Here is an 11,980-nt window from a genome sequence, read left to right as displayed (position 1 = left end):
AAAAAATGACATCTCATCTATACCTGTTTTATTTTTTTTTTACTGTTTTAGTGTGTGTGTGTGTGTGTGTGTGTGTGTGTGTGTGTGTGTGTGTGTGTGTGTATATATATATATATATATATATATATATATATATATATATATATATATAATGAATACAGCCCACTTTCAACAAAATCAGCACCAGCTCCCTCCTCACCAACCCCTCAACATAGGCTGCTCAGTGTCCTCAGGCCATCAGCTGAAACATACACTACATTTGCTTTCCACTGGCATCTAAGAAATCTATGAGGTGTTGGACAATGATATGCTATGTTGTGATTCAGCCGTATATATTTTAAGGTAAGTACTTTCTGTATGGCATTTTAACTTTGTGCTCCATGTACCTCCTTTTTAACTTTGAGCACCTGCCCCTCCTAAAGTCTTCGTGTTTCAGTCACCAATTACAGCTAAACCCACAGTTCATTTCTGCAAAGTTTTATTGAAAAACCTGTGCAGACCACAGGGGCTGTTACAGGTGGTGTTTGGGCCAAAAACAGAAAATGCCAACAATGTGAGTAGGACATGGTCAGGAAGGCAACAGGATCAAAACCAGGAGTCAGTCCAAAATAGCAAAAAGTCCAAAAAGACAGGCCAAAAACAGGCAGAGGATCAGAACACACCACTGAACGCTGAAAAGTCTTGCATGATTTTTGAGTAAAATTTGGTGAAAGACTGGTGTACAGAGGAGGTTTAAGAAGACCTAATGATGAGCCACCTGAGATCCACCAGAAGCCACTTGGCTACATGCTCTGTTTGAACATTCCTCTCTGGCTAATTCTGAGATCAGATCAATTTTTTTTACAGAAATGGCACAGAGTGTGTATCTGAAAAAAAGAGTCTGTATATGTCACAAGCCGCCTTCCTGTTTGTCATGTAAGGTCATCATGTTTGCCTCTTTTTAGGCCAGCTGGAAATGGGTGTAGGTGTAACTAACCTTTGAATACCCATCGTGGCAATGAAAGTATGTCAGTGCAGCGTCTGGTTAGAGGAAGGCGGGTGGCTCACATGGTGCCTAACCCCACAGCACCATACAAATGAACATGCCACACTACAAAAGGCATACAACAAAGCAAAAAACCTGGACAGACACACTCTGTCGGGAAGAAATCCCCCCGAACAAACAAGAGATAGACCAGTACTTGCCACCATATTTAGTACTGAAGCAGAAAACGTCAAAAAGATAATAAATAAAAACTGGGGCATAATTCAGAGTGATGTTCAACTCAACAACATTTTTCTAGAGCCTCCACTTGTTAGTTTCAGGAGATGCCCAACTCTACATGATAAACTGACAGTCACCTCAAACCCAACAACCCTACTTCATAGCTGGAACAAAAACCAAAAGGGTCTTTCAAATGTAATAACTGTAACCAGTGTGCAAATGTGAAACAAAGACACTTCTGGACTCAACATCACAAAAGGAGTACAAAATCAAACACTTTATCAACTGCAAGACCACTTATGTCATCTACAGGCTGGAATGTCCCATTTGCAAAGTTATTTTTTACATTGGCAGAACAAAACGGCTACAGGACAAACTAGCAGAACACAAATATGCAATACAAACTGATAACATTGACTACCCCATGGCCAAACACTACCTGGAATTTCACAACAGCAACCAAACTTCATTACAAACCCCTATATATGACCACATCCCACTGACCGTCAGAAAAGGCGGCACAAAGGAAACTGAACCAAAAGGAGGCATTCTGGATTGACAAACTACAAGCCACAAAATATCCTGGACTAAATGAAGAACAAGATTATACTGTTTTCTTGAAGAGGAGAGATGTTGTCTCAACTCTGAGTTATAGTCTCTAAATGAACAGGCCCCTTGTAAAAATGTTTTTAATCAGAATTCTGATGTGTTTTCAACTAATTTTATCTGATTGTTGAAAACCTTGTTGAAGTCGATTGGCCTGAATAACACCACCTGCTGGTGGCTCTGCTGGTTGTCACTACATGCAGGCCGTGCCCCTAAGCCAACATAGAAACAGGACTTTTTACGGCCCTTTGCACAAACTTCACCTCCTTTGTGTTAATATGCAGCCTCAAAGTGATGCTGTCTACAAACACAACAGAAACAAATCAGTTTTAGGACCATATATAAAAAAGAGGTACTGGTCAATATACCGCTATAGGGGGTCTCCTTAAAGAGGAAGGTGTTTACATTAAATAACACATACAATTTAAAGGAACACATAGGTGTTATCATCTCAGTAAATTTAGAATGTTATAGAATAGAAATAAAATAGAAAATACTTTATTTATCCCCGAGGGGAAATTCAGGAGTTACAGCAGCAATCAAGAAAACAAAAGTAAGAAAGAGTATAGAAAGTGCAAAAAGGTCCACAAGAAAATAGATGACGACATCCCGTCCACCACTCTCCAGCCCAGCCAGCCTCCACCTCCACAGGGTCCAGGACTGAGCCTCCCCAGCAGTCTGTTCAGTCTCTGTCTCCTGGATCCTGTCTGCCCACAGCAGGCAAAGCTCCTCCAATGTGGTGCCGGCGTCCGTTGTCAGCTCCGTCAGCCATGTCTGTGAACAGCACAATGCCGCTCTGCCCTCCAGCAGACCCTCTGCCGCTGGGCTAGCACGGCTAGCTCGTCCATCCCACTGGAGATAGATCCCACGTTCCCAACAACGATGGATGGAAGGACAGGTCCACGTCGTCACCTCCAGGCTCACACCTGAGAACCAGCACGTCGTCCTCACCTCCTCCTCCTCACCTCGAGGGAAATCATCAAGCCCTACACTAGTTAGCATTGACATGCTACAGGCTGCTAACAGCTAATTTCACATGTAAACAATGCATCCATGGTTACATGTAGGATCTCCAAACAAACACAGGAGAAGAGTTGTAAAAAAATATCACTGAAGCCACAAAAAGTTTGGTGTCCATGACCAACAATGAACCAAACAAAGTGATGATCCACTCCAAATACAAAGATGACGAAAAAGAGACGAAAAAAAATTACAAGAAACGGACAAAGAAGAGAGCTGCTGCAACAGGAAGCTACTTGGGCAGCGCCTTGCAATGATTATTATTTTTATAATTATTATCACAGACCTTGACAAATACAAAAAAAAAAAAAACAGAATATACAGTGTCTCTTTTGAAATGTGTGCATTGAAATTCTTTGATAAAGAAACATAAGAGTAATATCAGGTCCCATGTTTTACTCCTGATAGCTGACTGATTTTAACAATGTGTTCAACCAAATACATTTAAGATCCTAAAAATCTTTTTGTATTGAAAAAAAAGAAAAGAAAAGCCTCCTAAACTTTAAAATGTACACATCTGTAACTGAAGTAGTGTTCAGAAATCCGTTCAACAGTATACAATGTTCTGAGCTACTCTGTTATTTATTGCTTAACTGGGCAACTTCAGATTCTCCTGCTCCAATTCATCCTTTCTGTCAGTGTTGCTTTCTTCAGATGATGATTTCTTATCTCTGTGGAACACAAACAGATTGCAGCAATCAATGTGTGTTTTTATTTAAACACTTAACATAAAGAAGCCACAGTATGATCTTGTTAACATTATCAAGAAATTGAGCTGAATTTCACACTGCTCTGGATTTTCAAAAATGATCTCAAGTGTGCCTAGCTTGTTAGTTGGTGTCATTGTCAGACGGACAGGTGACAGGTGTATGGCACTCCTGGAGTCTGAAGGTTAGTCTTCATGGGTCCAGGATTAGGACATGCCGTGTACTGAACCCATTTTTTAATGTTACAACTTACCCCAAGCAAGTTTGTTACAACTGTCCCCGAGTGTGCTAGTGATGAGCTAGCTTGGCTAACAGCCCATCCATCCATCCATTTTCTAAACCGCTTATCCTGTTCAGGGTCACGGGTGGGTTGAGCTTTCTTTCACTTATACATCAGAAGACACAGACAGAGTGACACTCTCTGTCTGTGATATCACAGGTGAGCATTTATTATGTATTTTCTCCTAATTTGACATCACTACTCTTTGACAGCTCTATTCCTGGATCATTGTGAGGTCTCATCCCTCTTTTCAGTGAAATGACATGTGGTCAGATGTTTCCTACATCATCTCTAAGTTCAGCTGCTCTATTGGTGTTCTGCTTCTCTTACCTGAATCCTTCGAACTTCCTTTCTCTGTATGAGTCACCCTTCTTCATCAGATAAAGGAGAACCATGTCACAGAAGAAAGCTCCCTGTAGATGTAGAAAGATGTACCTTTAAATGATGTTACTGACATGTACTGCAGGATATAACTGAACATATCTGGGCCCATTTTAGAGTTGGTACTTACAGCACCCATCAGAGCCAGGCCTGCTGCAACGTTGATGGCTGTTGGGACGATGCTGAACCTCCCAGCCTTTGAAATACAGTGGGAATAAAAGATCACTAGGAATTTATTAATTAAATAAGAAATGATAACCAACCTTGAATAAATGGCTTTCCCTGTTGGTTCTATTGACTCTACAAAACTCTACAAAACTTGCCATTCTAAGTCTTTTCCATGCTTGTAGAAATCAAATCACAGAGCCAATGGCAGAGCAAAAAGTTATAATACAAAACCCTGTGCCATGTCTCTCACTGAGTGAGAATCAAATATGGGTTATGTCCTTCTAAACAGATTACTGCCTTAAGAAAACTTGTTAACATAAACTAAACAAGGTATTTCTTTTTCATGTAAAATCCAGCTGTCAAATTAAGACATTACTTACCACTAGTCTACACATACCTGTCCATGCACCATGATGTTAAATCTGACACCATAGACTTTGAAAAGAGATCGATAACTCTCACCAGCATCATTTTTGAAATATCGTGTGTGTCTGTTGGAAAAATAAAGTAATTAAGGTGAAAATGTAGAGAAAAAAAGAACAAAAGAAAGAAAGAAAGAAAGAAAGAAAGAAAGAAAGAAAGAAAGAAAGAAAGAAAGAAAGAAAGAAAGAAAGAAAGAAAGAAAGAAAGAGGCAATTAATATTGTATCACTGAAATAGTGTTTCTGAATCAGAGCACTTGGAACTGAACAGTGTCTGTGGTGAGTGTGACCTGAAGTTGAATCCTACTGCAACCGTAGTGTTAGAGGCGCTGATGTCAAGACGGGTGAAGTGATAAACTGGATTGCAGTTAGAGTAGCCTTTATCAAGATCACAGTTCCACTCTATCATGATGCCAATAGAGCCACCCTGGAAAACAAAACAGATTCAATTGTAGGTTTCTAACAAACAGTTCAGAGAGACATGGTGGGCAGCTCATTGTCTTAAATACTCAAATTTTAAAGCACGTGCATGAGTAGTGAACAGGTTTGGCGTTGACCCTTTCAGTTTGGTGCTGTTCTCAGAAGAACACAGTCAAAGGTCCCTGAATGAGATGGGTGTGTTTCATGTTGGCTGTACTAAAGAAAGTGGTTTGGTCAGATTGTGAAGGACTCATAGGATTTCCTTTTTAATGCCAGAGAAAAAGCTTCTTTGGAAAAAGACAAACAACAAATTCTGACACTAATTCATCTATGTGGACAAAGTTTAATATTTCAGAGTTATTGACTCTGTTAGCAGCTCAAATGTTTCTCTTTGCATGTTTTAACTTTCAGGTGATTTAAATAAAGCTCATGTTTTGATTGAAATATCTGCATCTATTCACCAATTCATTAAACAGCAAGAATTAAGATAAAGATATACTGACAAATGTGGCCATATCCTGAAAGCTGTATCCAGACCGCCTAGTGATGTCTCCCAGGCGAAAGATGGGGCAGTAGGGATGGAGCACTTCATCGTACCGGCATTTCTTCAAGTAGGACTCATCAGTTGTTTCAAGAACATTTGACCTACAAACATGCAACAGAGCAGAACTTTACACACTGTAAGTGTGCCCTATTCACTTTTCACATCTGTTTTATTTAAGTCAGTGAGTGGGGAGGTTATGGAGAAGACTAACTCACTTTGTAAACTCAAATTTTGGAAAGAGAATAAAATTCTTGATGTAGATGGTGAAGTTTTCAGCATTTGCCAGCAGAGGGCGCCTGAAAAAGAGAAGGTTTGTCTCAGTGTCTGACTCCTGTTGATGACATTCTCCACACTTAACTGTTTCCATCTGAGTTTTACTGATGAATTGATAAAAACAGGGAAATACTGTAATCAACAGTTATTTTTACTGTGGTTTGAATTTTCTTTCAACAGGACACCAGGCGTAGATTTCACAGGTCCCAGATGAACTTTGATTCTTTCTCAAGCATCTTCCACTCATAACCCCTAAAAAAGAGAAAACCTCCAGTCAAGCTTCTCATTCAAGATGGTAAGACATACTTTTATTATAAAAAATAAAAATTACTTTTCTGTTTCAGTTACAATGATCACAGCACATCAACTATCACCTCATCAATAAACATTCAGATTGATTAACTGAAATCGGCAAATGTCACAAGCCTGACCCCCTAACAATTATTCAAAAAACAGTTTTATTTCTCTTACCATTTCCAGCCACCACTATCTTTCCCTTTTCACAGTCCTCATCATGTCTGCAGTGGCCGTCCAAAACTTTAGGACTCTAAAAGCAAAAACCACAGACATACGATTTACTTTTAGAAGAATTTAATAACAGCATTCCTTTATCTCTCTTTTTCTTTGAAAGGGTCCTTGGCAGCAGCCGAAGGCTTAGGGCACTATTGTATTTTCACTTTGTGCTTTGTGTGTGTGCATGCGTGCGTGCGTGCGTGCGTGCGTGCGTGCGTGCGTGGTTCTCAGAGCAAATGTGATATATAAAAATGTGATATACAAACATAATACATAAAATCAGTGCATGGAGACATTTTGGTAGCCCTACCCCTGTGAGCGTTATTTGAACAGTGTTGTACTGCAGAAAAGAGTGTGTTACTTTTACAAAAAAGAAACAGCAAAAATTAGGCGAAGAGAGACAGACCATCACAAGCCAAACTTAATCATATATAGTCTGTATGATCTGTATATCATCATCATCATCATCTTTGTTGATAAGACTCGAAGTCAATTAAAAGAAAAAAGAGAAAAAAGACAGACACAACAAGAATATTATAACATAGTCTATAGCTTGACCTAAAATAAATAAATAAATAAATAAAGAGCAGAGTATCCAGTGCTGTACACTTAAGATTTGTTGGTAAAAAAGATGATCTTGAGCTTTGGGAACAGTGAGACTCGAATATGACCCAAGACTGTTTTTTGCTCAATTTTTGGCCTTAATATTTTCTTGGTCCTCAACATTGAATGGTATTTTGTAAAAAGGTTTTTTTTTTTTCATTCAAAATTTTAAAATTCAAAGTTCAGCGATATACTGGGGTGAAATTTACAATCCCGTGAGTTACACAGAGGACAAAAATGTCCTCTATCAAAAACTGCTATTAACTGATAGATATTTTTTCTCCAGCTTCAGTCCTAATTGAATGTACCAAATATTTAATTCTTCTCATTATTTCAACCCTTCAACTTCCCACATGATGTCACTATTTTACAGAAAAAAAAAACACACAAAATGAGTTGTTTTTATACAACAAATATTGGAGGGCTGGGGATTTTTGGGGATCAGAAAATAAAATATTAATCTGTTCTGTTTTTAAAGTGTTTTTTTAACAAAATAGAATAGAATAGAATAGAATAGAATAGAATAGAATAGAATAGAAAATACTCTATCTCCAAGGGGAAACTCAGGAGGAGTCACAGCAGCAATCAAGAAAACAAAAGCAAGAAAGCGTATAGAAAGCGCAAAAAGATCCATAAAGGTCTCATTGACTTTTGGAGGACTAAAACAGACATTCCACCCCTACACATCAACGAGGGATGTGTGGAGAGGGTAGAGGACTTCCACTTTCTGAGAGTCCACTTAGAGAAGGACCAGACCTGGACAGTGAACACCTCTGAGCTACTGAAGAAGGCCCAGCAGAGACTGCACTTCCTGAAGGTGCTCAGGAAGAACAACATCCCACAGAGACTGCTTGTGTCTTACTACAGGTGCACCATCAAGAGCATCCTGGTGAACTGTCTGTGCGTGTGGTACACCAGCTGCACAGTGGCTCAGAGGACGTCACTGCAAAGGATCACCAACACGGCCAAAAACATCACCGACTGCCCTCTCCAACTGGAAAAACTGCACCATTCGCGCTGCCTCTGGAGGGCGAGAATACTAACCCAGGACCCCTCTCAGCCCAGACACCACATGTTTAATCTGTTACCGTCAGGCAGGCGGTACAGGTCTATCACTACAAGGTCAAACCGGTTCAGAGACAGTTTCTAACCAACAGCAGTAAGGGTCCTGAACAAAGGCTAAAACTACTACCTCATTTGTCGTCATATAATTACAATATAACAATTACCACATGTCATTAATGCACCTGGTGGCAGCTATTTTGCACTTTACACTGTTTTGTACTGATTAAAGGGCTTTTGCAATTTTGTTGTACTTGTTGGAATAACAAATAAAGTTATACTTTATTCTATAAGAAAACAGATGACGTCAGCTTGTCCATTGTTCTCCAGTCAGCCAGTCTTCACCTCCACAGGGTCCAGGACTGAGCTTCTTCAGCAGTCTGCTCAGTCTCTGTCTCCTGTATTCTGTCTGTTCACCGCAGGTGCAGATCTCCCAATGTGGCGTTGGTGTCTGGTGTTAGCTCTGTCAGCCATGTCAGTGGATAGCATAATGCTACTCTGCCTTCTGGTATTCCCTCTGTTGCTGGGTTAGCACGGCTAGCTCGTCCATCTTATTGGAGTTAGATCTTACGTTTCCAATAACTACGGAGGGAGGGACAGGTCCATGTCGTCACTTCTTAGCTCACACCTGAGAATGAGCACGTCGTCCTCACCTCCTTCTCCTCACCTTGTGGGAAGACATCAGGCCTTGCACCACTTAGCATTGACACACTAAAGGCTGCTAACAGCTAATTTCACGAGTATACCACAAAGCCATGGTTACATGTAGGATCTCCAGACAAACACAGGAGAAAAGTAGTACAAATATCACTGAAGACACAATTAGTTTGGTTTCCACGACCAACAAAGGAGCCATACAAAGTAATGACCCATTCTAAATACAAAGATGATGAAAGAAAGACGAAAAAGTTAAAAGAAACAGACAAAGAAGACAGAGCTGCTGCAATAGGCAGCCACATCCAACAGGGCGGCGCCTAGCAACAAGAGAGAAGAGGACATTTTAGTCCTTATGTCTTCTAACGGTAGTGAATTGAGAATCTGAAACTGCAAACAAAAATATACAAATAAATAATTCAATAATGCATCAAATTGAATTTTATTACAAGTATTATGTATTTCTCAGCTTGATCTCAAATAAAAATCCTCAGCCTCCCAACTTATGTTTTTGCTAAAAAATAAATAAACAAAAAATGGTGACATTATGTAATCAAATGGTCATTTAAGGGATAAAATAATAAATTACAGTATATTTAAATATTTTGATTGGTTATTTTGATGCTTTTTGTGTGAACATGACACACGGAAAGCATGAATCAGCTTTGAGGCAGGAGTGGGCACAGATTCTTTGAAGGGCAGGGGCAAAGAGAAAAAAAGGCACATACAGTCCTCACCACTCAAGAAGGGACTATACTAAACAGGTTTTAGAGGGCACAATAGCACATGTTTCTGCCACCCAAGAGAGAAGTTAGGTAGGTTTTTCTGAGCAGGTTTACCCATGTTTTTGCCCCAGAGTGGGTGCTTTAGCATGTGTTTTTCATCATTTTAATAGCTGCCCCCCTCCTGTGCACACCTCTGATGTACGGAGATTAGTGCAATGCATGACTGCCCTGTTGTGTTGTATTTAATATTTTCCCCCATTTTTTAAAACTGCTTAGATATCTGGTTCCACTGGTCTGTTGGCTCAATTGATAACATAGTTAACAAACTTAGATCTGTATTTTTCTAAAAAGAATATCATATGAAAATTATTTCTTAGTCAAGAAATACCTTAACTCTGTTTTCCACCCAACTCTAGTATTGCTCAGAGGTTTTACTAGTCTACCCTTTTTGCATAGTCACACATGTCAACCCTCAAACAGGGAAAAGTAAATAAAGTTATCCTTGAAACAAACTCATGTCAAGGTAAACATGGCGCAGATACAACACATTGTGCCTTTGAGCAAGTCGATACGACAAAGAAAACACGAGTTTCCAAAAGGTAAACAAAAAACTGGTTTGTCTTTATGTCCAGTGTGGACAACGCTGGGGTGACCTCGTGACGAAATACTGGACAGATGAATTGCTAGGTGGAAAAATGGTCACCAGCAGATAGAGGATATTATCTGAGTAAACTCACATGAAGAGTGACCTGAGTTTGTTCTATTATTAACTGAAATCAAAAATGGATTTGAGGGTGACTGTCTGTGGAATTGCTTTGTAGTAAATACATTTTGTATGTCAGGACGGGTCTATATCTTTACGTTTCCACCTAACATACAAGAATAAGTTTACACTAATGCTCTGAAAACTTTCTCACCTCAGCACAGTATCCCAGCTTCTGGTTCGGGGTCTCTAAAAAATTGGTGACAACAAACAAAACAGCTTCACCCTGTATGAAAGAAAATACACACAAAATTAATAGTCTCCAGAGTTTGCCATTGTGAGGATGATAATCTGACCCTCCATCCCTCATAACCTCTACTTTTGTAAACAATTCATTTGTTTACAAAAGTAGAGTAGAGTTGCTTTACACACTCGTATGTACAAGAGAAAGTGTCGGCTTTTGTAAACCTTGTCATGCAACTTTTCACATTGTCAAACTGTCCCTAGCCTTGGGTCATCTGTTTGGGGCCCCCTCTGCTCTGACTTAGCCTTCAGCTCGAGTGGAGATGAACAACAAGTGTTACACATAATTTATCACCATAATCAATCCTCTGTTATGTGCATGCTCATCATTTTAAGTGGCATCGTGCAAGAAATGATCAGACTATCACTGCTTTGATATAAATGTTCCAACCTGTGGTGGGATGACATAGTCCTCTGGACCCCACACCAGCAGACCAGACTCAGAGGTGTTTGTCACTGAGACTCCTTTTAACTTTGTTATGACTGAGCTCTGGATGGCCTCATCTGTCTCTTGGTAGCCTTTCTTCTTTAGGAAAACCCACCTGTGGGTAAAAGCAAAAAGTGTCAGGTGTGTTTCTAAAGGAAAAAAAAAGAGAAAAAGAAAGATGAAATGTCACTTCCCATGAAGTTTTACTTTGTGTTCATTGTATTGTATTCAGTTATTCCTGAAAAATGTGTGTTTGTGTGCATGTGTGTGGGTGTTTTTGTTTTTAAAATCATCTTCATTATTCTCACTTCTGAATGAATTCCTGTTGCTTTCATTACAAGATCCTCATGTAACTGACGGAAAGTCACAGTTTTTCAGCAGGGTTTGCCCCTCAAAAATGTCCGTGGTATTACCAATCAACCAACAATGCTATAATGTAATGCTGCATTCAGGTTCATCAAATAAAGTCAATGAACTTCAATGAAGTCCTCAAACATACATTTATCTAATAGGCTTTTTGCTCACTTAACGCAATAAAGAGTTAAATATGCAATTGACCAATAATAAACTCACCCAATGATGTAACCGATAATAGATAACTGTATTAGTCTGTATAAAACTCCCACTCTCTTATTTTTAGCAACGATGTATTTTTCCGTTTTGTAGTCAAATAAGGAGAGGAAACAGTTCCCGGCCATCCCGCCTGCAGACAGTGTCAGCGCGGAAAAAGGGTGATAGGATGTACCACCGACTACACTAAGTATGGAAATGTTTAGGACAGGAGCTCACCCCAAACAGTTCACGGTAGGCGGACACTCGCTCCTCAAGATGCTCGGCCCTCTTCCACTCCAGACGCATCAACACCCACCGCTATCCAGCAGCGTCAAGTCAGCACACATCAACAGGAAGTAACATCTGGAGTTTCATATTATTAACATTTATGGAGGTTACAACCTGGTACACTGT

General features: G+C 39.6%; 1 protein-coding gene across 2 annotated transcripts; it reads right to left on the bottom strand.

The window, feature by feature from the left end:
- Positions 1–2,186: 2,186 nt before the first annotated feature.
- On the bottom strand, positions 2,187–11,769 carry LOC141797829 (P2X purinoceptor 5-like). Of its 2 annotated transcripts, none has more exons than XR_012599111.1 (12): positions 11,588–11,769; positions 10,979–11,129; positions 10,499–10,570; positions 6,496–6,571; positions 6,180–6,276; positions 5,967–6,047; positions 5,711–5,852; positions 5,078–5,214; positions 4,764–4,857; positions 4,329–4,394; positions 4,148–4,252; positions 2,187–3,501 (listed from the first exon to the last, which is right to left on the bottom strand). XR_012599111.1 is itself a non-coding variant. In XM_074679513.1 (12 exons), the coding sequence occupies exons 1-12, from the start codon at positions 11,710–11,712 to the stop codon at positions 3,420–3,422; spliced, it is 1,206 nt and encodes a 401-aa protein (XP_074535614.1). In that variant the 5' UTR covers positions 11,713–11,769; the 3' UTR covers positions 2,187–3,419. The 2 variants fall into 2 exon arrangements, 1 of the variants encoding a protein (XP_074535614.1); XM_074679513.1 differs by having other exon boundaries at positions 4,148–4,230.
- Between the last annotated feature and the right edge of the window lie 211 nt (positions 11,770–11,980).

The sequence above is a fragment of the Halichoeres trimaculatus genome, unplaced genomic scaffold (assembly GCF_033239565.1).
Source record: "Halichoeres trimaculatus isolate MK-OKI-2021-1 unplaced genomic scaffold, fHalTri1.1 fHalTri1_scaffold_9, whole genome shotgun sequence".
NCBI classification, from domain to species: Eukaryota; Metazoa; Chordata; class Actinopteri; order Labriformes; family Labridae; genus Halichoeres; species Halichoeres trimaculatus.
Note: the sequence above shows the minus strand (reverse complement) of the source record. Positions and strands in the feature narration are given on the sequence as shown.

Excerpts from the sequence above, each read along its gene's own strand:
- LOC141797829 (XM_074679513.1), bottom strand. The coding sequence starts at position 11,712 with ATGGCCGGGAACTGTTTCCTCTCCTTATTTGACTACAAAACGGAAAAA. Across the intron at positions 4,395-4,763 it reads ACATCATGGTGCATGGACAG|GCTGGGAGGTTCAGCATCGT; the intron begins GTATGTGTAGAC and ends TGTATTTCAAAG. Across the intron at positions 3,502-4,147 it reads AGGAAGTTCGAAGGATTCAG|AGATAAGAAATCATCATCTG; the intron begins GTAAGAGAAGCA and ends TGTGTTCCACAG.